The 27,278-nt window shown below is 40.8% G+C and overlaps 1 protein-coding gene across 5 annotated transcripts in view; it reads left to right on the plus strand.

Moving 5' to 3' along the window:
• The first annotated feature begins 7,898 nt into the window (after positions 1-7,898).
• The window catches only part of KLHL32 (kelch like family member 32), a 104,845-nt gene continuing 85,465 nt past the window's right edge, over positions 7,899-27,278 (plus strand). For 2 of the 5 annotated variants that reach the window (XM_070733252.1, XM_070733253.1), the window contains exons 1-2: positions 7,899-8,272; positions 21,443-21,529. In XM_070733252.1, coding sequence (XP_070589353.1) covers positions 21,507-21,529 — 23 coding nt within the window. In that variant the 5' untranslated portion in view covers positions 7,899-8,272; positions 21,443-21,506. Of the gene's footprint in view, positions 8,273-20,001; positions 20,088-21,442; positions 21,530-27,278 lie in introns of those variants that run through there. The other 3 variants (XM_070733247.1, XM_070733246.1, XM_070733248.1) reach the window with 3 other exon arrangements.

Consider the following 27,278-nt stretch of genomic DNA (forward strand, 5'->3'; position numbering starts at 1 on the left):
CTTTTGGGCACAAGGGATCAGTTCCGTGGAGAGGTTTTTCCACAGACTGGTGTATGTGTGGTTTTGTGTGCACAGTTTCTGGCATGTGATGAACCGGAGGTTGGGGATCTCTGGGCTGAGGTGTTTAGATTGCATTACTCCATTACATTAGGCAATACTGTACTGGCAAAATTAGCTATGAAGTTCTTAATGGTCTTAGAAAATGCTTCCATATTGCATTTCAATTTAATATTAAGAAATGATTCACAAATGTGTATGTAAGAAGAGTGACAGGATCTGAACAAACATCATTTGTTAAACAGAGGCAATCCATCCAGGAAGATTACAAGCAGGATTTGAACTGGAGGACAAATTGAGAGAGTGGAAAACATGCAACCTCCTCTTACCATCCCTAATTTGGTCACCTCTTGTATATGTTGTGTTTTAAAAACTGTAAAAAAGAATGACAAGATTACAAATCAGTATGTTACCAATACTATAAAAGGAGAAAGTGACTGAGGTTTCTTTGCTAGGTGTTTTAAACAAGGTTGACCCATTGACTACATTCATACATTGTCTAAACAAAGTCCAAACTACAGGTACTGTGTTTTCCACAAAATAAAACCCTGTCTTATATTTTTTTGAACCCTGAAATAAACGCTTGGCCTTATTGCCATGCACTCAAAAGTCTGATTGGGCTTATTATCAGGGGATGTCTTATTTTGGGGAAAACAGGGTACACCTTGAATTAGAACCACAATGGAGCTTGGAATTTTGGACATAAGTCATTGTGATTGTAAGTTGAGACACTGTTTGACCAGCCTCGACTTTATGACTGTTTTTACAACAATTATAAGGGGAGATACTGCAGTCTAAATCCAAAGGAAACAAACCTTATTTTGTAGCATAAGGCATACCATAATTGTTGATGTATGGAATTAGATTACTATAAGTAGTGAGCCATGTACAGTAGAGTATTTTTTGGAATATAAGACACACCTTAGTTTTGGGGAAGGAAAACAAGGGAAAAAATTCTGCCTCTGCGTCCCAGCAATTTGCCTCCCAGAAAACGGTACAGATGATATACACTGTTTTCTGTATAACTGTGCACATTGTTTCCTGTGTGCCTGACCCATAGAAATAGCAAAGAATTGGAGAAATGTACATTATGGCAGTATATTAATGCCAGAAAGTTTTCTTAAATGTAGTCACACTAACTCCTCTCAGTTATTTAAATAGATCTATTTAAGTCAAGGTTTAACACAGCTGCCTTATCTTAATACTAAAACAGGTCACTGTTACATTTCAGACTATACTTGTACTGTACAGATGCTGTTAAAATTGATTTGGGTTTCTAGAAGTACACATTATTCTCTGCTATTTAAAAGAAGACACAAAAGCACTAGGCTCTTAAGATCAAGCATTTGTTTTAAAAAGCTTCTTCATTTTCCTAAGTTGTTTAGAACAATAATAAAGCAGTCTTTAAAAAATACATCTAATAATTTGAACATTTTAGAGACATTTATAGTTATTGACTTACCTCTTTGCATCCAGTTTCAACAATCTGATTAGTGCAAGAAAATAAAATTCCGCCTCTGCCTCTACCTATGAGTAATTTGCTACCTTGAAGCTTTAGTTTCAATTTCAGTTTTACCACATGGCCTGCCTGCAGCTTCAATCATCTGAGTGTTGGGAAGCTGATAATCAGTTGTTTGGCTTAACAGGCTCTGTTCTGTTTGCTGCAAGGAGGTAAATTGCTGGGAAGCAGAAGCCAAAGGGTGGGGGTGGGTGGGGCTACATTCGGTGTATAAGACACGCCCAAGTTTTCACCCTATTTTGGGGGGTAAAAAGGTGCATCTTATACTCTGAAAAATACGGTATAAGGTACTTAGAGCAGAAGTATGAATAATTCCTTTCAAAATCAATTCAAAGGTTCTCAAGAGGATAGGTTATAATGGTAATAAAAGACATTATATTTTCTAGATGACTAACTCATCTAGGAGTAGGAGATCCAATATGTTTTCAACCTCTTTTATTAGAAATGTCATTTTTCAAAAGGTTGAAAGAAGTACAAGATTAGATTTCCTGGACATATTTGTAACCAACAGAGAGGAATTAGGTTGAGGGACTAAAGAGGTACTTCGGGTAAACCATGGCTATGTTATGTTGGAGATCAAACCAAGGAAGAAAAGCTGAAAGAAGTCAGTTATACATCATGAATTTCAGGAAATCAAATTTTAATGAATTCAAACAATAGGTAATCAGTATACCCTAACTTGAAATATTAAAGTTCAAATAAGCCAAAAGAAGAGTTCCTCAAAAATTGTGATAGAGGAAAATTTTGATTTAAGAGACCTGGATGCAATGGACATGTATATCTATTATATTACATTTTTTTGCAAATACAGTAGTACCTCTACTTACGAACTTAATTCGTTCTGTGACCAGGTTCTTAAATAGAAAGGTTTGTGTGAAAAAGCAATTTTCCCCATAGGAATCAATGTAAAAGCAAATAATGTGTGCGATTGGGGAAACCACAGGGAGGGTGGAGGCCCTGTTTCCTCCCAGGAGATTCCTAGGGAGGCCCCACAGAGGCTTTTCCCGGCCTTTTCCGGCCCTGTTCCCTCCAAGAGATTCCTAGAGAGGCCCCACGGAGGCTTCTCCCTGCCTTTTCTGGTTACAGTTTGGGAGGCTAGGCTTTGTAAGTGGAAAATGGTTCTTGAGAAGAGGCAAAAAAATCTTGAACACCTGGTTCTTATCTAGAAAAGTTGAAAATAGAGGCGTTCTTAGGTAGAGGTACCACTGTAATCAAAAATATATCATTTGTGCAATACTGCTGTTAAGTCATGTATTCTCCAATTTAATTAACAATTATGAATAACAGATACATTTTCTAGACAAATGGTCCATTAAAGCACTGAAAGCAGAAGCATCGCATAAAAAGGACAAAGGAGAAGAGGTGGATTATCTCTGCTGAGATGTAAAAAAGAATTGGAAAGGGAAGGGAAGCAGGGCAGCTAGATATAGAGGAGTACCATCTGGTAACTTCAACCAGAGAATAATTCAAAATATAAGAATTTGTCAGAGGTTAGTTTTGAAAAGATAGGGAAAGGAATAATGGTGCCTGAGGAAGAAGGAACTACATAACGGTAAAGTCTCTAGACCACAATAACATCAAAATAAAACATAATAATAACAACAGAGTTGGAAGGGACCTTGGAGATCTTCTAGTCCAGTGTTTCCCAACCTTTTTTGAGCCGCGGCACATTATTCATATTTTCAAAATCCTGGGGAACATTGAAGGGGGGCGGGGGGGGGGCTAAAGAAAAGTTTGGACAAAAAACCCTCTCTCTTCCTCCCTTTTGCTCTATTTCTCCCTCTTTCTCTCTTTTCCTTCCTTCCCTTCTTTCTCTCTCTCTATCCCTCTTTCTTTCTTTCTTCCTCTCTTTTTTGCTCTCTTTCTCTCTCCCTCCTTCCCTTCCTCTATGTCTTTCTCTCTCCCTTGCTCTCTCTCTCTCTCTTGCTATCTCTTTCTTGCTTTTTTCTCTTTCTTGCTCTCTCTCTCTTTCACTGTCTCTTGCTATATGTCATTTTCTTTCTCTTTGCCTATCTTGCTATTTCTCTTTCTCTTTCTTTCTCTCTCTCTCTTTCTCTCTCTCTCTGCCTCTCTTGCTATGTCTCTCTTTCTCTCTTGCTATGTCTCTTTCTCTCTCTCTCTGCCTCTTGCTATGTCTCTCTTTCTCTCTCTCTTTCTCTGCCTCTCTTCCTATGTCTCTCTTTTTCTTCCTCTCTTGCTATGTCTCTCTTTCTTTCTCTCTCTCTCTCTCTCTGCCTCTCTTATATGTCTCTCTTTCTTTCTCTCTCTCTCTCTCAGCTGACTGCAAGCGGGAGCCCTGACGGTGGCAGCTGGACGTGCTGCTGGACGGCGTATATGCCAGGCCCGCAGCGCCAGCATGTGCGGCGTCCAGCAGCACGTCCAACTGCCACCGTCGGTGCCTCCACCCTGGAGCTCTCCCCGCGACTGCCTGCGGCCGCTGCCATCTCCCCACGACTGCCATCTCCCCGCAACTGCCTGCGGCCGCTGCAGCCACCCCCCCGCGACTGCCTGCACCGCTGCAGCCGCCACCCCCCGCGACTGCCTGCACCGCTGCAGCCGCCACCCCCCCGCGACTGCCTGTGGCCGCTGCAGCCATCCCCACTCCCGCTCCCACCGCCATCTCCCCGCGACTGCCTGCACCGCTGCAGCCGCCACCCCCCCGCTCCCATTGCCATCTCCCCGTGACTGCCTGCATCGCTGCAGCCGCCACCCCCCTCCCGCCAGTGCCCTCCCACCAGTGCCCTCCCGCCGGGCCCCAAAGGACACTTGCCGCCGACGCCAGGGAAGCTCCAGCTGGGCGGGGCGCTGCCGGTGCCTCCGACCTCCCGGCTCCTGCCCGATGCGCTCTCCTGCTGGGCCCCAAAGAAGGAAGACGGGAAAAAGGCGTGAAGAATGAACCTCTCCTTCTTCCTGCCTTCCTTCTTTGGGGCCCAGCAGGAGAGCGCCAGAAACCGCAGCATTGGGCAGGAGCCGGGAGGTCGGAGGCACCGGCAGCGCCCCGCCCAGCTAGAGCTTCCCTAGGAGCTTCGCGGCACACTAGTGTGCCGCGGCACACCGGTTGGGAAATGCTGTTCTAGTCCAACCCCTTACTTAGACCCCCTTACTTACCTACACTACTTCAGACCGATGGTTATCCAATGCCTTCTTAAAAACTTCCAGTATTGGAGCATTCACAACTTCTGGAGGCAAGCTGTTTCACTGATTGATTGTTCTGTCAGGAAATTTAGTTCTAAGTTGCTTTTCTCCTTGTTAGAGTACATATGTAAGGTACATTTGTGTACCTTATTTACAGTTGTGTTGTATATTAAGAAAAAATATTTTTACATGATTGAACATGACCAATGCCAGATTTAAATAAGATTATCTAGGTTTATTACTGTTTATCACTGGGAACAGGAGAGAGCACCAAGAAATCTCAGAGTCAAAGAAATAACAAAATAAAGCTTTTCCTATTGTTGTCAAGGATACTACATGGATGTGTTCCTATTTTCTTAAGAGTTTGGATCAATTTGACCCTAGCCAAGTCCAAAAAGACACCAAAAACCACATATGGATCTATGCAGAGCTAATGAAGCAGGCCTTGGGTTTCCTTCTTTTCCTCTATTACTTTCAAATGGAGTGATTGTTGCTAAACAGTTATTAAAGGAGAGAAGGATTAACATAAATTATTGAATGTTTGTAGTGTAATGTGGCAATTAAATCAAGAAGGAAAAGGAAAGCTTTTCCTAGAACAGCACTTTTGTAAAGCAGTGATTTACAGTCATGGATTTAAGGCATCAAACTACATATTAAATAAAACATATTAAGTATTGCTGATCAGAAATTAGCAGTAAATAATTAAGAATAGACCTACTATTTAACTGTGTGTTCCCGAAAGGTCTGGTATTAGATACAGCCAAATGTTTTGTCCTTATCAGTTTATTTGGGATACAATTATTATTTTTTTTACAATTAATTTTTTTAATTAAATATAAACGTTAAAAAGTACATTTAAAACATTAAAGCACAAACTTCAAACCTATACAAACATAACATAGAAACAAAAAAGGGACAAAAACAGAAACCCTCTAACCCTTTCTTTTACAGTAAACTGCATTGATGTTATATTTCCAATTATATTGCAATTATTTTAATTGGTGACATTAATCTGAAAAAATGTTATATAAGCTTATTTCAAATTCTCAAGAAAAATTGGAACTGCAGAATCTTTTACAGCATGCTTATGTTTTATCGATTCACTACAATTTATTTTATCAATGAAAGGGAACATTTTTTTAAAGAAATGCCAACTGTCCTTTTAACTCTAGGTGTCAATCTTTATTTAAGTGCTTGCAGTAAAGATACAGCTAAATGCATTCTTTTTATAGCTAGGTGACAGCAGTGTCGGGTCTTAAAGTAGTTGATATTTTTTCTCCTATGCTGGTTAAGAGAGAATCAGCTCTAAGATCATAGTTAGTAAAGGTGATTATAAATGGGCTCTGAACTCTACTACTTAAGACTTAACCATTAAAGCCTGTCCTCTGGGGTGTTAGCCATGATCATGGACACTATGCTTTCATACACAGCTTCTCTTGCAGACACTACTGGCTGATTATATGAGTTGAGCTCACCTAATTTGTAAACCGTTATAAACAATTGCTGGGTCCACACGTTATTGATGACCAAAAGTGATTTTAGGGCAGTCATCCTTAGTTCAGCCTCATCACAGTGCATCTAGGGAGATTCTCAGTCATCCAGGTCATGGTTGTCCCAAAGGTTCTTTTCAAAAGGTTCTTCCTTGAAGACTTCACTTCTCATCCAACTGAAGAAGCTTCTTGGATGAGAAGCAAAATGTCTTCCAGGAAAAACAAAGTAAAAGTGCCTTTTGCAAATATACTTTTGGGTTATCACAGAGTGGTTGATAACCATTGGAGAAGTGTCTAGGGAGCAACTGGACTTTCTGGTTTTTCTTTGAAGACCTTTCACTTCACATCCAAGAAGCTTTTTCAGTTCAGAGCTGAAATGTGGTTGCCCCTTGACAAAAGCACTTTCGGGATATTGGAGGGGAAAAAATGCTAAGCATGGGGATTTTTTTTAAGGTGAGCAGAAAAGTCAAATTTGATTCTGGATGAGAATGTCAACATCTGTTGATTTTCTTTAAATATGAAAATGCTTGTTTACCATTTTTAAAAATAAATCTTTTTTCTTCAAATTCTATAAATTGTTTTATTCATTTTTTTTAAAAAGCCACACACAATCCTTTGGTGTAGCCTGCTACAGATCTAAGACTTTTCATTTGAATCTCCCAAGTCCCAACAAGATCAGAGAGTAGGTGTGATTATCTGCTGAGTCTCTCGGAGAAAATGTAAGATATATACTGCTAAAAAAAATAAAGGGAACACTCAAATAACACATCCTAGATCTGAATGAATGAAATATTCTCATTGAATACTTTGTTCTGTACAAAGTTCAATGTGCACAGCAGCATGTGAAATTGATTGTCAATCAGTATTGCTTCCTAAGTGGACAGTTTGATTTCACAGAAGTTTGATTTACTTGGAGTTATATTGTGTTGTTTAAGTGTTCTCTTTATTTTTTTGAGCAGTGTAGATAGAATTCTTTATTGGACAAGTGTGATTGGACACACAAGGAATTTGTCTTTGGTGCATATGCTCTCAGTGTAATATACATTTGTCTAGAATCATGAGGTACAACATTTAATGATTGTCATGGGGGGGGGGGTCAAATAAACAATCAGGAAACAATATTAATAAAAATCTTAAGGATGAAAGCAACAAGTTACAGCCATACAGTCATAAGTGGGAGAAGATGGGTGATAGGAATGATGAGAAAAAACTAGTAGTATTAGTAGTGCAGACTTAATAAATAGTTTGACAGTATTGAATTGTTTAGTGGAGTGATGGCGTTTGGGAAAAAACGGTTCTTATGTCTAGTTGTTTTGGTGTGCGGTGCTCTATAGCGACGTTTTGCCTGTAGGAGTTGAAACAGCTTTTGCCTCATCCTTACACATCCAAAGAATAAATAAAAACCCTTTATGGTCCACTGCCAAAGGAGAATTTGCTTTCTCCCAGGTAGATTTCAATATAAGGGTGCGGCGGGAGACCGCAACATTACGCTTCTTTCCACCTTCCGCTGTCAAAATGTCTCGGGACCAATCCCGCCACCAAGCAACAGGCCTTTTTAATCCGCCTGCGGCGAGGCTTTAATCCAACCCGCCAGCGGACAAGCATCCTGAGGCAATTCCCGTTTGATCCGCTGTTGTTTCTCTCGCGCTCGGAGCGGGCCTCCTCCAGGCTCCTCCTCCTGCAGGTGAATTAGGCGAAAACCTCCTCCGGCTTTCGCGGTTGCTTAACAATGCGTTGTCGCCGCCGCCGCCGCTGCTACTGCCGCCGCCGCTCCTGCGCATTGGAGAACAGGGGAGCAATACAACTAGGAGGAGGAGGAGGGAGGGAAGGAGAAAAAAAAGAGAGAAAGAGAGAAAGGGAGCGAGAGCGGATCTACTCCCTCCTCCTGCCCCTGCAGCAGCACTAACAGCCGCCGGTCAGTGTGCAATTTAGCGCCGCTTAGCCGCAGAAGCAGCTTCCCTTCTCCCGGCTGTCCTCGGTCCGTTCAGTCCCCGAGTTCGAAAGGAAAGGCCGGCTGCTGTCACGGGACGCGGGGGCTGTCGAGCGACCTTGCGGCTCCCTTCTCGGAGAGGTGAGGCTGGGCTACCGGGACGGACTCAGAACAGATTTTTCCACCCGGGGCGGTGGGGGGGAGGTGGCGGGAAAGGTGGCCTTTTTAGCCTCGTGGAAACGGAGGAGCGGTTTTCCCTCAGAGCGGAGAGGGAGGGAGAGAGGACGGAGCTCCCGTCTGAAAAGAGGCCTGGTGGCCGAGTGGCTGCCGCAGCCTCCCCAGACGCCGTCATTGTCCCGCCACCGCCGCATAAAAAGAAAAGTCTACTTAGTTTCCCTGATTATTAAGCGGCCCGGAGGGGCGGGAGATTGAGGGGTGGGTGGGGTGGAGGACGACGACAAACTTGCCCCTCAACCAATAACGGGAGGTTTTGCCTTGGTTGCCGGGGCAACCTTTAACGGCGCCTGTGGGATACGTTGCCCTGCTTCAGCCCTTCAGTTCGTTTCACAACCGACTGAAATCAGATACCTCCCCCCCCCTTTTGGCATTGCAGCATTTCTTGGAAGAACCGTTGGGGCGAGGGGGGGGGGGGGAGATCTGGAGAAGGATGTCCGAGATGGGGGCCCATTGAGTGTCTTTTGAGTTGGCATGAATGCTTCTTTTTTGTTCATCCAATACCAAACTAGCGCTCTTATAGAGCCTTTTGGGTGCCTTGGAGAAGTCACCACAACATGAGGAATGTAGCAAGGGGTCGTGGCATTAGAAAGGTTGAGAAGCACTGCCTGAGATCTTCCTCAAAAGCAGCAAAAGTCCTGGCAACTCCATCTTATAGCTCCTTCTGGGCAAAACTACCAATCTCTTAAAGGGGATTAAGAGATGGTAGATTTGCCCAGTTGAGTGGCAGGCAGGTTGGTAGGTTGTGCCTTTCCCTTACACAAGTGATACATTTGCCCCTGATGGTTTCCATCCTGTCAGCAATCTCCTCCTTGACCTTTCTGGTTGAAAGCAAGGCAAAAACAAAACACCCCCCCCCCTCCCATCTTGCAGTTCTGGGAAAAATACTCTGAAGAGAAGGGGCTACAAGCTGGAGTTGCCATGACTTTTGCTGCTTTTGAGGAAGATCTAAGGCAGTGGTTATTTACCTTTCTAATGCCTCCGACCCCTTAATACAGTTCCTCAGTTCCTCATGCCATAAGTCTAAGGCCAATTCTCCCAACAGAACTTTAAGCTAATTGGCAGGAAGGTCAGAGGGACACCCACACTGTAAACACCTGAATGGTTAGATTGTAAAAATATGTTTTAAGGCCCTAGAATAAAAGCTTTAGTTCCTAACATCATGGGAAATTTATCTTTTCCCATGGTCTTAAACAGTTGTTCGACCCCCCCAAAGGGGTCCTGACCCCCAGGTTGAGAACCACTGATCTAAGGTGCGGTTTGTGGTCTCAGGCCAGCTGAGGGAAAAGGAGGTGCTCTTGTTCAAAACGCCTTTCGCATTGTTGCCATTTGGAATTGCAGATACTGTAGAACAGTGGTTCTTAATTTTTTTCTTCACCATGGACCAGGGGTAGGTTTCTCTTACCTTCCCTAACGGTTTGGAAGTATGTGCGTCGAAAGTGTATTTCACATCCGGGTACTGACCCTTTGCGCATGCACAAAAGCCTTTTGCCAGCCGCTTTCAAGCAATGGTGATTGGGGAACCGATTGGGGGTGTGGCAAACTGGCTTCACTGTTTCAGTGACCTTAGCTAAATTTCCGCCACTGGCATGGATCTTTTGGGGCCATGGATCATGGCCACAGACCGTCAAGACTTAACTCGAGATTTAAATGATAACATTTCTTCAAGACTTTGTGTAACTCCAGCAGGTTGATAACTACTGCTTTAGGGCTTTTCGCATTGTAAAAAGCCGTAAGATAACTTGGACTATTAGCTACATAGAACCAGTTTGAAGAATAGGCTTAATTTGGCTGTAAATGGAGTGGAATGACATCCATAAAATGTATCCTATTCTTAAAAACTGTTTTGTTTTTAATTTGTGTCTCAATGTGTTGTGAATTGAAGCAATAAAGTTAGTTCAATAGACCTTGGTTTTGTTAATCAAAATTTGAGCAATTAATACATGTTGGCAACTTCTCTTGTTTTGCTTGGTATTTATTTATAATGAGCTTTGGTGCAGGAGATTGGGAGATAACATTTCTTGAAGATCTAGAACTGGTCTTGGGTTGCTTACACCAGATAAAAGAGATCTGCTGCTGTTGCTTTTACACAGTACATTATAGTACTGTTTTGTACAGAGCTCACCTCCTGGGAGGTTATGAAAGTTTTCTACAAAAAGTGAGTGAGTGAGTTGCGGGAAAATGTGTAAACTTTTGTTTTTGAAGTATGCCTAAAGTTTGCTGGAAAATGTAACAATCGTTTATGCTATCCTAAGCAGTTCTTTGACTTGGGTCCAATTGTTATAATCATGTAAGTTATGGAAGCTTTTCAGGCAGAAAGTATAAATACTAGAAGTAAATATATAAATAAGGAGACATAGGAGAGCAATTTTGCATCCAGCTAAAATTCTATCTAATCCAACATCCTGTTTCTAATGTAAGCCAGCCAAATAGCATTCAAGAAATGGCAAGAGGGACAAATAAGAACTCCTTCTCACTAATGCTCCTCAACCTTTATCCTGAGAACACTGTTGTACTTTGTACTAGAGAAAATGTATAGCCATCACGATTAGTAGCTATTAATAACTTATTCTCCATGAATAAGCCTAATAATCTTTTAAAGCTGTTCAGGTTTGGCTATCACTAGGAACAATAACTTCCATGGCTTAAGCATGCAGTATATAAAGGATTCCTTTCTTTTATTTATCCTGATTTGAAAAGATTGTTATGGATCTTCTGTTTATCTGCTTTCTTCACAAAATGACAGATTTTAGTGTTGCTTGTTGCTTCTCCGTAACCATATTTAGTTTTTGTTAGTAACTAGTATTGGAAATTGGTTGTGTGTTATTTTGAAATTTGGGATGACATGGATGGATAAAAGTATGGAATAGATGTGGGTTTTGTGAAAGAAACAGAACAGGGATGGAGGTTATGGCAAGTTAGCGTAAACTTTGCTTTTGGTATTTTTGGTATTCCTTTTAGTATTTTCAGACCTTGTCCTCTGGGAGAATTGACCCAATACTTCTGCCACTTGTTTTATTTTGGAGCATTTGGATAATATAGGCTAAGGAGCAAAATGTGTGCCTAGAGCCTTGCAGGCTTTACTCCTTACAATTCCAAGCCCCTCTCCCAAAAATTTGGGCCTGAGACTCTTTACTTTCTTAGTAGGTTCGTCCTCAACAGGATTCATAAAATCTTGGCAATGTTCTTAAGCCAACAGAAATTATAACTCTTTATATTATAGTATTCCTTTGGGTCCATGTATTTATGCATTTTAAGAAAGAAGATGGCAATTCTTGTCCATTTTATCATGGTAATTTTAGATAAAGTTGTCTTGTAAATAAATCCAGAAAATTGTTTACTGACTAGTACTAGTTTGGAAAGGTTGACTATTTACCTGTTGCTAGGCTAGTAAAAGAAAGTGGCCTATTATTAGCTGTCTACATTTTGTTTCCATACAGTCAAGGAAGAATACACTTCTAGTTTCCCTTAGATAATATGAAACCACATAGGTGTTTGGGCAGGGATATAATCAGCACACTCACTCTTGGCAGCCTGATTATTTACCCATATAGAATTAATGGGACCCATACATGGCCAGTGAAGCTGTTTATTTCAAGGTAAATAAAATATCTGCCCTTTCCAAACTCTGTTTTCCTCTACCTTGAACGTCATCAGCCTCTAATGTGAATGGCACCTTGGCATTATGCAGAAGGGAATGAACAAGGAGCAAAAATGGAAGACAGCTACAGTACTTCCTTCCAATGATGATTATATATACAGTACTTTAAGTATGCCAGCAAGTGCAAAGCACATTTTCATTTTATTTTCAGTCTGATGAGAAATTTCTGAGGAAAAGTATACAATAATCATCTAGGAGCATCTCCCTTCAAGGATTAGAGTCCCTGAAAATTTGTGTTCCACCCTCATTGTGGTATTGTGCCTCTTAAGCAGTGTTTCCCAACCTTGGCAACTTGAAGATATCTGGACTTCGCTGGCTGGGGAATTTTTGGAGTTGAAGTCCAGATATCTTCAAGTTGCCAAGGTTGGGAAACACTGCTCTAACCATGGTTGGTATTCAGATCTGTTGACTTTCTTTTGCCTCTTAATGACTCACCTGCAACAGTTTTAATTGAATTTAGTTGTTTTGCGTATTGAAATACAAACTCAACTTTTTTGTTTTTGTTTTCGCTTTTATTGAAAAATTTAAGCAATTGGTTGTGGTTTTTTTTTAATTGGGCTACAGTATTTGGGAAAAGATTTGAGGTGGTTTCTATCAAGACAATAAGAATCCGGAAGGAGGATTCTGGGGATTGAGGGGCCATACCTTGGTTTCCCCCTGTCATTCCAGAAAGCTAATAAGACTTGATGGGAAATATTTTCATATTTAATAGTATTGGTTTGGATACTATCTTTTCTAAATTTTACTCCAATTAGTCTTTATGGAAGATATATGTCGCAAGAGCGGGAATCAAAGATGTCCTAACAGGAATAAATTACAAAATAATTTACTCCATATTCCTAATTTATCCTAATGTCAAGACCTTGATATCAGCAAGAGATTCATATGTGGTAATTTGGTGTTTCTGCCTGAAAACAGCATATATTTTTGACTGATTCTGCCTGATGCTTACTTTATTGATTGATTTTAGTTTTGCTTACAGTAATACCTCGTCTTACGAACCTATTTGGTTCCAGGCGGAGGTTCGTAAGACGAAAAGTTCGTAAGACAAAACATTGTTTCCCATAGGAAACAATGTAAAATCAATTAATCCGTGCAACAAAAAATAAAAAACGCCGCCAGGCTGTCACCTTTTGAAACAGCCGGGGGGCTTCTCAGTGTCCTCCTGAACCCGAACGCCAAACCCGAACTTCCGGGTTCGGCGTTCTGGAGGCCGCCGAGAAGCCCCCCGGCTGTTTTAAAAGGTGACAGCCGGGTGGCGGGGCTTCTCAGTGGCCTTCCGAATGCCGAACCCGGAAGTTCGGCAAAAGTTCGGGTTCGGGAGGCCGCTGGGAAGCCCCGCTGCCCGGCTGTCACCTTTTAAAACAGCCAGGGGGCTTCTCGGCGGCCTCCAGAACGATAAAAACATAGATAAACCAGTAGCATTCCTATTCGTAGATCTACAGTAAGCTTTTGATAGTTTATACTGGCAATTCTTTACAACACAAATAGCGTCAATGCAATTTGGTAATAAATTTACAGAACTCATTAAAACTATATACTCAATACAAACAGCCAAAATACTGATAAACAATGATATGACAGAAACAATAAGTATAAAAAAAGGAGTGAGGCAGGGCTGTCCCTTAGTCCCCCTGATTTTTATCTTTGCACTAGGAGTTCTACTAAATAAAATAAGACACAACAAGGAAATCCAAGGATTAAAAATTAAAAATGAACACTATAAACTTCAAGCTTTTGCTGATGACATGGTGTTCATTGTACAAGACCCCTTAAAATCTGCACCTATCCTAATTAATGAAATAAATAAATTTGGAGAGACTGCTGGATTAAAAATTAATAGAGAAAAAACAAAAATGATAACAAAAAATATGACAAAACAGCAGATATTGAAATTAGAAGAATCCACTAAAATAAAAACCGCCAAAAAAGTTAAATACTTAGGATTATGGATTACCGCAAATTGCAGCACTATCAAGAAAGACAATTACGATAAACTAATCAATGAAATGGACAAAGATTTTTGCAGATGGTCGAAACTCCTCTCTATAATGGGAAAATTGCTGTAATTAAAAGCAATATACTTCCTAGATTTCTATACCTTTTCCAAACTGCACCCATTAAACTAAACAGGCCCTTTTTCAAAAACTTACACAAAAAAATTCGCAAATTCATATGGACAAAAAAAAAGGCCAGGATAAAACTTAAGGACCTACAAGACCATAGGTCAAGGGGTGGATTTGGGTTACCAAACATGGAACTATACTACCATGCCTCAATTGTAAACCTACTGAAAGAATGGATAATACTTAAAAATTCTAGAATATTAACACTTGAAGGCTATGACCTTCAATCCGGGTGGCACAAGTTTCTGATGACAGACATAGATAAAATACCAACATATTTCAGATCACACTACATCCGAAAAACCTTAATTAACACCTGGCACTTCATTAAAAAAAAACCATTACCTCTGCATCCCAAAATGGATTTCACCAACAGAAGCCATTATATACCCGAATGCATTAACCCCTGACAAAATTATAACATACGACCAACTACTAAACGAAATTTGGACTGCTAACTATAAACTAACGATGGCAACCTCATATAAGGAAAACCATTATAAAATGTTCTACAGATGGCACTTGCCACCTGCTAGACTTGCAAAAATGTATCCAAATCTATCACCATTATGTTGGAAATGCAGAGAAAAACCAGGTACATATTACCACATCTGGTGGACATGTGAAACCACCCAAAAATATTGGGAAAAAATTAAAACTATACTAGAACAAATTACTTCTCAGACTATCCATGCGAAACCCGAACTATTTCTACTAGGAATCACAAGACAAAATTTTAGTAAAGAAAACAGATATATTATAATCCATATTATTACAGCCGCACGGATTTTATATGCACAATTTTGGAAGCAAGAAAAAAACCCTACTACTCTATCACTCTTGATTAAAATAATGGAATGCGCAGAAATGTCCAAACTAACAATGGAACTGCAAAACAAGTATGAGACAGATTTCTACAAAGCTTGGGATAAATGGTACCTCTGGTTAAAAAAAAGGAATTATCTAAAAATTATTCATCAAGAAAAATATCCAACAAAAACAACTTGAAAAAATAGCAATTTACATCACAAATCATAACATCAAATTGAAACAACAAACTGTAAACATCGATCGACACGAACTCCAACTTTACAAAGAAAATAAACCCCTAAATGAATTATATATATTGGCACTAAAAACTACATTCAAAACATATCGATAAAGCCTTAGGGTAAAACACACAAACTACGAGCTCAAACTACAGGCCGCAAATCATGAAAGACCCAGCTCTAACGCTGGTTTTCGCTTCTCTATCCCCCTCTCCTTCTTTTCCCTATCCCCCTTCCTTCTATATCTACTTCCCTCCCTTCATAACCCCCTTCTCCCACTCCCCAATTACTACATAAGTAGAGTGTAAATGTTAAAACGTACAATATGCATATCTCTTTTGTCTTTCTGTATTTGGTTTTTATTGTATATATTTAATAAATTTATTTTCAAAAAAACAAAACAAAAACAAAACAGCCGGGGTGCTTCCCAGCGTCCTCCTGAACCCGAATGCCAAACCCGAACTTCCAGGTTCGGCGTTCCGGAGGCCGCCAAGAAGCACTCCCGGCTGTTTTAAAAGATGACAGCTGGGCGGTTGGGGCTTCCCAGCGGCCTCCCGAACCTGAACTTTTGCTGAACTTCCGGGTTCAGCGTTCGGGAGGCTGCCGAGAAGCCCTGCCGCCCGGCTGTCACCTTTTAAAACAGCCGGGGGGCTTCTCGGCGGCCTCCCGAACGCCGAACCCGGAAGTTCAGGTTTGGCGTTCAGGTTCAGGAGGACGCTGAGAAGCCCCCCGGCTGTTTCAAAAAGTGATAGCCGGGCGGCGGGGCTTCCCAGCGGCCTCCCGAACCCGAACTTTTGCCGAACTTCCGGGTTCGGCATTCGGAAGGCCACTGAGAAGCCCTGCCACCCAGCTGTCACCTTTTAAAACAGCCGGGGGGCTTCTCGGCGGCCTCCAGAATGCCGAACCCGGAAGTTCGGGTTTGGCGTTCGGGTTCAGGAGGACGCTGAGAAGCCCCCCGGCTGTTTCAAAAAGTGACAGCCGGGCGGCGGGGCTTCTTGGTGGTGGCAGCGGGTTCATAAGAAGGAAAAAGTTCGTAAGAAGAGGCAAAAAAATTCTGAACCCCGGGTTCATATCTCGGGTTGTTCGTAAGATGAGGGGTTCGTATCATGAGGCACCACTGTATTATCATTTCTAACTGTTCTTCTGTTAAGTATAGTGTACAGTATATAAAAAAATTAGAGAATCAAAAATCACATAGTGTAACAGTAGTAAATGATATACATTTTAATACAGTAGTAACTAATGTACTAATGAAGAAGGGTAGATACCAAAATTTAATGTTCCCCAATGCTCTCTCCTAAGGCCATTTTTTATTATCAAACTTGTTATTTGAAAATTAGGAAGCTAGGCAGAGGTGGGCTTCAACAAGTTCTGACCAATTCTGGAGAAACAGTAGCGGAATTTTGAGTAGTTTGGAGAACCGATAAATACCACCTCTGACCGGCCCCACCCCCATCTATTCTCTGTCTCCCGAATCCCAGTTGATTGGGAGGAAATGGGGATTTTGCAGTAACCTTCACCTGGAATGGGGAGGGAATGGAGATTTTGCAATATCCTTTGCCTGGAGTGGGGTGGGAATGGAAATTTTACAGTATTGTTCGCCTGCCACGCCCACCAAGCCATGTCCGCCAAGCCATGCCCACAAAACCACACCCACATCCACAGAACCTGTAGTAAAATTATTTTTGAATCCCACCACTGAAGGTAGGGAACAATAATATTTCTTTAATGTTTGAATTCTTATTTAACATAATATACAAAGAATGCAGAAATCCTGCTACCCAATTCTGTTTCCACATTTGAAAACCATATTTCTGTATTTTTGAAAATTATACTGGAATTGCTCATATTGTATAGGAATTCCTAACATTTGAAAGTACAGTTAATATCCTTATTATCTCTGAAACATTTTAAATTATAGTCTGCTTCTATATGTTGATAAACTCTTTGCTCTTTGCTGATATGTGCAAAAATAAACCATAAACTCCCCATATAAACCAGAAACAACACAAGGGATTGAGATAACAGTAAATCACAAGAATTACACGCTGTGACATATGAATCTAGCCAGTATGAATGGTAAATTTTAAAATAAAGTGCAATTATAGTTTCTTTCCAGCCTCCATAATTATTTTTTTCTATTATTTTGTCCTGTATTACTTTAATGAACAACATAATTCAAGAAAAAGATAATAAAACCAATGTTTTAACATGTATTTTTTCTTTCAAAAATAATAGAAATATTTTTATACTATTAATATACTGTAGCTCTAAATTATTTCGAAACTCTGGAATTTTTAATGTATTGCTTCACAGGTTCTGCTGTTATTTCACAGAATTGTAGCTTTAATCTGATCATAATGTTCTTCCTGGAGTGGAATGTGCTTTTCAAGTCAGCATCCTCTTTCCAAGTTGTTGTTGCTCACTGCTGTGCAATAGATCAAAGCAGCTGGAATCAAATTTCCTATTCAGCAAAGTCTACATTTATTAAGACAATAATTGCTGGTTCAAGTGATGGTACCAATGTAAACATGAGAACGTAATGTTGAAAATATTATCTCTGTGAATATCCCAGGTTTTTAAAAAGCTGGTTTGCAGAGAGAAGTGGTTGGTCTCTGCTTTAATAGAATATTCTAAGCAATAAAATCTAAAACTGGTGGAGTAATGGGTGGAGAACCATAGAATTATTAAATAAATGGATAGAGTAGCCATGTTTCCAAGCAACCAGTTCTGTGGAAAGAAAAATCAAGCTTCTTTATACTGTATCAAGTGAGTCTTCTGATCCATCTATCTTAAGGCTGCCTAAGCTATTGAAGAGCGTTTCCCAAAGTTTCTAGCAGGAATTTTTCTAATTGTATCTGGGAAACTAGAGATTGCATGGAAAGTGGATGATCTCCTGCCGTATGAAGTCAATAGTGTAATTTGCTCTCTGAAATAGTTTATGATCTTATACTGAATTTGTATATCTTTCTTCAGATACATCTAGCAAATTCAGATTATTTTTGAAAACAACTGTTTGAGCCTCTTATCATATAGTATACCTAACTTTAAAGTTCAGTCCAGCTAATGAATATTTTATTTAAGTATTCAAGTTGTTTCGACTGTTTCCACCATTCTCTGTTTTTGGGAATGTTTTTAGACTCCTCAGTTGGCCGACTAAGAGCCATGGTGGCACAGTGGTTGAATGCAGTATGTACTGCAGATTATTTCTGCTGATTGCTGCTGCCAGCAATTTGGCAGTTTGAATCTCACTGGCTCATGGTTGACTCAGCCTTCCATCCTTCAAGGTCAGTTAAAATGCGGACCCAGATTGTTGGGGGCAATGTGCTTACTTTCTGTAAACCACTTAGAGCGGGCTGTAAAGCACTATGAAGCGGTATGTAAGTCTAAGTACTATTGCTATTGCTGCTAGTCTGGTATAACTTGCCAGTTACCAGGTATGACCCTGTTTAAATTCCTTATCTCAGACAATTTCAGTGAAATACTCAGCTGTTGTCTTCTTATCCGCAAATTGTATAGTTTTCTGTTCAGGTAGAGACATCTGTCTTTTTCAAACACCATTTTCCTTGAAACATCTAAATGTTCCATATTCAACTATTAACACGAAAAACCTTTGAGGCTTTGTAAACCCATCAAAATATTGGGCTATATCCAGTGGTGGGCACCAGCCGGTGTGGTCAGGTTCTCCATCCCAGTAACAAATTCGGGAAGTACATGCAGCTGCGCGTTCCCGACTTGCGAGATTTTGCTTCTGCGCATGCACGGAAGCAAAAATATTGGCAAAAATCACCGAAATCTCACTCATGTGTGCATCTTTATGCAAGATTTCACTTGCTGCATATGCGCAGAAGGCAAAGCTTGCACCACTGGATACGTGCGCATCCGCCAGATGTGCCCATGGTTATGACGGCCTCGGAGGGTGCATCAGTAGCGCTGAAGACGAGCGGCCCTTCACTGGCTACATCTGTATTATAACTGAAAGATTAACATTAAAAATGAAAGCTTGCTCTGTTTGCTCTGTTAAAGAGTTGTACTAGAAAAACTAGAGTCAGTTTTTGAAATGTATTGCCTGCATTTATGTCAATATGATCCTATATTGGACCACTTGTGTGTATTCTGCATTCCTATAATTATTCATAGAACTAACAATTTTTTAAAATAAAAATATATTTTATTTAAATACATATATACACACAACACATAGAATAAAACAAAAACATTTAAAAAGAAAATTGGACGAATGTGTAGCAAATCCATATAACAGTTCTAACTGTACTCATTCTGTTACATATCACTTTTTAAAAACCTGTTATAAATCAGTTTTAAAAGAAGAAACAATAATCATAATTTATATAAGTAATCTTATATCTCTATTTTACCATTATACAGTTTGTCACCAAGAAATAGCTCTTTATGATTATTAATTGCATGTACATTAATCACTTTAACAAAATACTATGTGATGTCCATTGTGTTCATAGTGAGAAAGATGATGATAAAGGATGGATTTTGTAAGATTTTTTCCATGTAATAAATGTGTGCTGAATTATGCTTTGAATCTGTGCATGAAATTTCCAGAGATGATGTGGAAAGATATGTGTTCTGGAATGTGCAAAAATAAGATTGCATTACTTTCACATGAAGCGAACCTTTAAAATAACATGTGCAGATGTGTATTTCGATTAGTAAGAGTCATGGGGGAACAATTAGTGGTAAACTTGCATCATCCTGCTCTGGTTCTATTTCACATTCTTGTTGTCTTGGCAGATAGGATACAGGTTTTTCAGTCAATGAAAAACCTCTTTAATTGTATTTCCACTTCTTGAACTTTTCATGCTGAAATAACAGAGTTAAGATATGAAGTGGAATGGGGATGGAGTTCAGAGGTGGGTTCCAATTTTTTTTGCTACCATTCTGTGGGTGTTGCTTAATTTTGTGGGTATGGTTTAACTTTGTGGGTGTGGCTTAACGGTCATGTGACTGGGTGGGAGTGGCTTTGCGGTCATGTGACTGGGTGGGGGGTTGCTGGGTGATCATGTGACTGGATGGGCGTGGCCTACTTGGCATCACCCATGTCAAAGGTTAGGGTTAGGGTGTCTGGCCTCTCCTCACCTCAAAGGTCTCAACGAGATACAATTGCCCTCTCTATTTACTACTACTGAACCTCCAAATATACTGTTTAATCCTATATATATATGCCATATGTGTATATACATATTACACACAGGCAGACAAAAAGATACATTATCTACTATATATACTGTATGTGTATATACACACAAACACAGATCTTCTAAAACTACACATTCAGCCTCACTGCATTTGGAAAAACACACCCAGACACACATCCCTCAGATGTTCTTCCCTAGCTTGCACATCACTTTTAGAGCCAGGAAATGTCATGGATTGAGTAAAATGTTAAGTGAAACTCACTTAACAACGCTCTTGCTTAGCAACCAAAATTGTGATCAAAAGACTCTCTCTCTCTCTCTCTCTCTCTCACTCACTCTCACTCATCTATCTATTTTCCAGAGTTTTATTGCAACACATACAGGTTCAAATCTGGCACAGAAAAGACACAGCTCATTGTTTTTCTACTCACCCCACCACCACCAAAACCCTCCAAAAAACAGCATGCAATTGTGTGAACACAGAGGCTGCATTGTGCCATACCTCTGCAGCCTGCAAATCAAGAAGGCCAGATTAGCTTTGGAAAGAGTTAAATTTAGGCAAACAAAAGCGGGGACGTGGATGGTTTCTCCCGTTACACCAAATTTTGGGTTAAATGGAGCAGGAGAATTTAAATGAAATTCTCCCTGGATTTGCAGAAACCTTCCTTTTGAGTTTTTTTGCAGGGAGAGAAAAGAAGGTGAGGTGGGGTGGGGGTGGTCTCTCTGGAGCCCCCTTGCTCCAAATATCCGAGGGGCTGGTGAGTCTAGTCCTTCCTTGAGTATGGTTTTTATAGCTTTTAGATTGCTACTTGACCCTTGTTTGACAATTGGAAAATAGACTATTTTATACATCCAATCTTTATATTCGATTTGCAGTTTCAAAAAAAGTATACTTGTAACTTGATACTAAATATTGGCAGATAATATCTCCTATTGGGCATTGATGCTGAGATTAACTATTCAGCATGAATTTTTAATCTAATTACTTGTTTAGCAATTTGCAGTGTTCCCTGCAAGGGAGAGAACAGAAAGCCATTTTAATTCTAACTCTTTTTTCTCTTTCTTTTCAGTGGGAATGTGTAGTGCATTTTTATAAATTAAGAAGCAAGGGATTCCAAACAGTAAAGCTGAAGGATGCCATCTGAAGTGTGCCTCAGGTATACTTTACAGTATCTGCCTCAGCCAGTTTTCATTTTCTATGTGTTCATGTTACCCAAAGGATGACAATACCACATTAGCGCATTTAGTGCATACTCTGCATGCATGGATGCCCCTTCAAGATTACCTTGTCAACAAAGGTTTGTTTTTGTAATGTGGTAGTCTCCCTTGAATTTTCATGAGAACTTTTCTCACAGAAAATCTTGATGCAAAAAATGTTTGCTCTTTTCACAGATTTGTCAGCTCATTTACATCTTGTGCATTCCAGCCTAAAATAAGAACTTGTAGATCCTGGAAACACAGAGAAAAAGGGATAGTATTGTGATCCTCATAGAGCAGTCCTCAGAATTATTTTTTTAAAAACATATATAAGCTAAAATAGAAAGAATAATAAGATATTTGCTCCTCCAAATTTGATTCAATTACAATTATACAATTTTTTTCTCAGCTGATTGGACTGTTGTGTTGTTCACCCATCTCTTCCCACTTATGATTGTAACTTGTTGCTTGTATTCTTAAGATTTTTATTAATATCGATTGTTTCCTGATTGCTTATTTGACCCCTATGACAATCATTAAGTGTTGTACTCATGATTCTTGACAAATGTATGCTTTCTTTTATGTACACTGAAAGCATATGCAATAAAGACAAATTCCTTGTGTCTCCAATCACACTTGGCCAATAAAGAATTCTATTCTATTCTATTCTATTCTATTCTATATTGCATATGTGATTCTACTATGCATGGTAAAAAGGAAATGTGAACTTTGTATTCTGCACCTCTTTAGGTCTAAATAGATGTCCAAAACTCTAGAAGAAATGATTTAACACATTTAGATTTAAATTTTTGGTACATTTTAGACATGCAATTTTAATAAATTATTATGCTTACATATAGCATGGTTCATTGCATTGACATTTAATGTAAGACAGTAAGCAAAAGAGCAACTTTATTTAAAAGCAAATTGTAAAATTAATTTTGGTATAGATTTGTGTTTCTTAATTTGTTTGTCTTTCCTTTGAATGTATTGAGACTTTAAATCCAAAATTCCAGCTGAACTATCACTAACACATTTTATTTAAAGATGAAAACTTTTTTGAGCTTTAGCTCACTTTATCAGAACTGCATTTAGTGAAAAAGCAAGCTTTTCCCCTCACGTCAAAGAAAGAGTCCAGGAACGACCCATAACTCTATGGACTGGGTTGGATTTTCTGAGGATCCCCCTCCCTGATAATGTTATTCTCAGTCGTTCAACTCAATCCTCAACTCATGGATGCTTTTCTATCAGGTCCTGTGAGCTTTGGATTATTCTATTGCCTTTCCATTTTTCATCCTGGAATTTTCCTGGTTTTTTTTCTTTTTCCTTTCTTCCTTTCATTTGGAGGACGGCTGCTTTGCTTCATTGAGGAGTATCATGCTTCACTGTGAGTGCCCTCCACTCCCTTAGGGTGTCCAAGCAGGCTCTTGTTTTATCTCTGGCTGGCTGCAGGATGGCTTTAAATAGAGCGGCTAACAATATGCCCTGCTTGTTTTTGCAAGACACTTGCTTGATGAGGGAGGTTGTAGGTGAGGGCAGCCATTTATCTTGTCCCCCGCTTCCTTCGGGGGTGTGGGGCTTAGTTCAATAACGAGGTCTCTGGCTGCTTCCTTTTGTTGCAAACAGTTGGGCCGTCAGCATCCAGCATGCTCTCTAGACTGCAGCTGCTTTGCAGGTGTCGCTTCACCATGTGGCTTTCGCTGCCTGCTGGGTTTGCCGAGATCGCCATTTTGCTCCAATGACCGTCCAGCTTTCTTCCCTCTGCCTGTGATTTTGGCACAAATGCCATTTTGCCTCCAATGGTCACTCGGCTTGCTCTTTACAGGACGGCTGCCATTTTGTTTTTTTGGTTCAGTCACCATTTTGAGGCCTTCATTTTTCTACACCTCGATCTTTTGACTTGAGGCTGTTTTTTGAAGTGCAACATTGATGCAGCAGCAATAAGCACAGCATGGAGATCCCCTAGGTTACTCCTTTGGGCCTCTGTCAGACTCCTTCCTTATTTGCTTTGCAACTGGGAGGGGTCCCAGCCCCACTTGACACCTTTATTCCTACCTTGGCAGGGCTCCACCAGGAATGGATTTTGGACCAGGACATCATTCCTTCTGTTAAATCTTGGCTGACCGTGGCCATCAAGGAGGGTATTGCTGCTGAACTGCATCAGACACCTGCTGCCACTTCAATTCTGCCAGCGGTGTATGAAGTCTTGTTAGGACAAGCAGAGGGATATTGTGATTATGAAGGGGCCTAGTCAGCTGGTCAGTCAGATGCCAAACAGGTTTCCTTTCTGAGGTGGAGCTGCAGGGGAAAGAGGCTTATTCAGAACTAGATTTAAAACCTCATTCTTGACCATCCTTCAGAGGACTGTTTGATCCAGCCCTATTTAGGCAGGTTCTGGCCAAGTTGTGGGCTACAGCCCACCTGTGTGACCTTCTGCAACCCTAGGGCTCTGGAGGGCCGGAGAACTTTCTCTTTTCAGAACAAGAGGTGGCAACTGATGCTGTCTCAATTTCTGACATGTTCCTGGACAGATTTTGCCTTCCACAGTTGGTAGGTGGCTTCAGTCCTGCATCGTTCAAGTATATCAGTCGCAGTATTTTCCTGTGCCTCAAGGTGTGACGGTGCACTTGACCAGGAGTGCGGCTACCATGGCTGCCTGGATTATATAGGCTGTATTGTGGAGGTTTGCCGAGTGGTGACTTGAACGTCTGTTTCTCCCTTCATCGGTCACAACCACATAGACTTGTTTGCATCTGCTGAATATGGTGTTCAGCCATTGTGTGCTGCAGCGGGTGAATGATGAGCCAGGATTAAGTATTTGCCTGCCCTACTGAACTCCTTACCTTTGGTATGTCCCATCCTGGACTCTTCCTTCAATATGAGGAAAAAGGGGCATTGGTCTTATCTGATATACCCTTTTTCTGAGGATCTAAGGAAGAGTCCAAGCCCAACCTTAGCCCAACCTGATTTTGACCAGTGGGCTTTAATGTTCATGTTTCTGCAGATTTCTCAGGATTTGTCTGGCCATGGTTTGTGGTTTATTCTGGGAGTTTGCACCATTTGCTTTGGACCTGTTGCCAACTGAAGATGGCATCATCAGGGAGCTGGATCCTCAGAAAATTCAATGCAGTCCATAGAGCTATGAGGCTAGAGTAACCCATTTATTTATTAGTTGGACTTGTATGCCGCCCCTCTCCGAAGACTCGGGGCGGCTCACAACAAGTAAAAACAGTCACAACAATCCAATTAATTAAAATATTTAACGATTTAAGAAAAACCCCATGTAATAGCAAACACACACACAAGCATACCATGTATAAATTAACATGCCCAGGGGAGATGTTTAGTTTCCCCATGCCTGACGGCAAAGGTGAGTCTTAAGGAGTTTTCGGAAGGCAGGAAGAGTAGGGGCAGTTCTAATCTCCGGGGGGAGTTGGTTCCAGAGAGCCGGCGCCGCCACAGAGAAGGCTCTTCCCCTGGGACCCGCCAACCGGCATTGTTTAGTTGACGGGACCCGGAGAAGGCCCACTCTGTGGGACCTAATCGGTCGCTGGGATTCGTGCGGCAGGAGGCGGTCTCGGAGATATTCTGGTCCGATGCCATGAAGGGCTTTAAAGGTCATAACCAACACTTTGAATTGTGACCGGAAATTGATCGGCAGCCAATGCAGACTGCGGAGTGATGGTGAAACATGGGCGTACCTAGGTAAGCCCATGACTGCTCTCGCAGCTGCATTCTGCACGATCTGAAGTTTCCGAACACTTTTCAAAGGTAGCCCCATGTAGAGAGCATTACAGTAGTCGAACCTCGAGGTGATGAGGGCATGAGTGACTGTGAGCAATGAGTCCCGGTCCAGATAGGGCCGCAACTGGTGCACCAGGCGAACCTGGGCAAACGCCCCCCTCGCCACAGCTGAAAGATGGTTTTCTAATGTGAGCTGTGGATCGAGGAGGACGCCCAAGTTGCGGACCCTCTCTGAGGGGGTCAATAATTCCCCCCCCCAGGGTAATGGACGGACAGATGGAATTGTCCTTGGGAGGCAAAACCCACAGCCACTCCGTCTTATCCGGGTTGAGTTTGAGTCTGTTGACACCCATCCAGGCCCCAACAGCCTCCAGGCACCGGCATATCACTTCCACCGCTTCGTTGACTGGGCATCCTGGACTCTTCCTTCGATCTTACTGGTCTTACCTGGTAAGACCAGTAACCCTTTAATGTTTTGTTTTTTTTAAAGTTGGCAAGCTGTCATCAGATTAATGTTTTGCTTACACAGCCCAAATGGGTTTCCTCCTTCACAATCCCAGCCAGTATTCCTAAGGACTACAGTGCAGGTATAGACTTAACATGACCAGAGTCGTACTAACACAGAGTAATGTAGGAATAGCCAACTCTGAGAAAAGCAAAATATAGTTCTAGTAATAGTTTATTCTGTAGTTCATTATTATTTGTGATTTGTTAAAACGTTTTTTCTAGTGTGTGTTTATTTTAGTTGTAGCAAAAAGTGTTGACAGGAACTGGTAGTGATACATAAATTATCTGAAGGAACCAATGCTATATTTAGTAAGACATTTCAGTATTTCAGTACTGCCACTTTGCTCTCTCAAAAAGTGCATTATATAAAGTTGAACATTTCCAGAGTGTTGGAAAGAATGGTATATATTGCCAATTCTAGTGGCAATGACAATTTAATTACTAATATTCAGGGAAATTGGGGGAAATTGCATGCTATTGGTTGACATTGTAGAATTCTTATAAAACATAAGAATTGCAGTTCAGTTAATGTGAGCCTGGGAATGATAATTTATGTATGGGCACACTGAGTATGTTTAAATAGCTTTATTTGGTATAGAACAGGAGTGGGCAATTAATTTTGCCATGGGGTCGCATGAGAAATTGGGATGGTTTTAGAGGGCCTAATATAATTAACTCAGTTCTACCCAATACTGTATATACTATTTATATACAGTATATGCAGTCACTGCGCTGGAGTGTTTGCGTGGTTTCTGTGCTCGGCCGCTCTCGGTAGGAGTTCAGGATCCGCTCTAGTGCGAGGATAAAGAGCTCACTGTGTCGACCGGGACTCCTCTGGTTTCTGCTTTCCTCATGATTCATGAGGAAAGCAGGAACCGGAAGAGTCCCGGCAGACGCGGTGAGTTCTTTCATCCTCGCACTGCAGCGGACTCTGACCTCCACGGACCGTTCACAGATAGCAGGCGGGCTGGTCACAGACAGCGGGCAGGCCAGATGCGGCCCATGGGCCACCCCTTGCCCAGGTCTGGTATAGAAGAACAAGATCTATTTTTATCTAATGGACTACAGTAATATTTCTGACAGACCATAATATTGCAGATCTGTTGTTTCTGTGCAGAAATAGCAAAAAAAATACTTTATTTTTAGAAAATAAATACTTTATTATTATTCAGATTTAGTAATAATAATTATTATTCAGAATTAATAATAATAATAATAGTAATAATAATAATACTGATAGTAATAATTGAAATTGAAAGTTGAAAGATTATGGCATGAACAGACCATGATGGTCCCAGGTTATTGACACAGTGAGTGCCAAATCAAAAAAAGTTTTATACCGCACTTAGAAAATCTGTTCATTGACAAAATTTCCATCTATCAATTACAAAAGGTCACAATATTTGGATCCACACATACCTTAAACCAATAAATTATGACATTCTTGGGTGCGTGGGA

Source organism: Erythrolamprus reginae, chromosome 1 (assembly GCF_031021105.1).
Source record: "Erythrolamprus reginae isolate rEryReg1 chromosome 1, rEryReg1.hap1, whole genome shotgun sequence".
Lineage (NCBI taxonomy): Eukaryota > Metazoa > Chordata > Lepidosauria > Squamata > Dipsadidae > Erythrolamprus > Erythrolamprus reginae.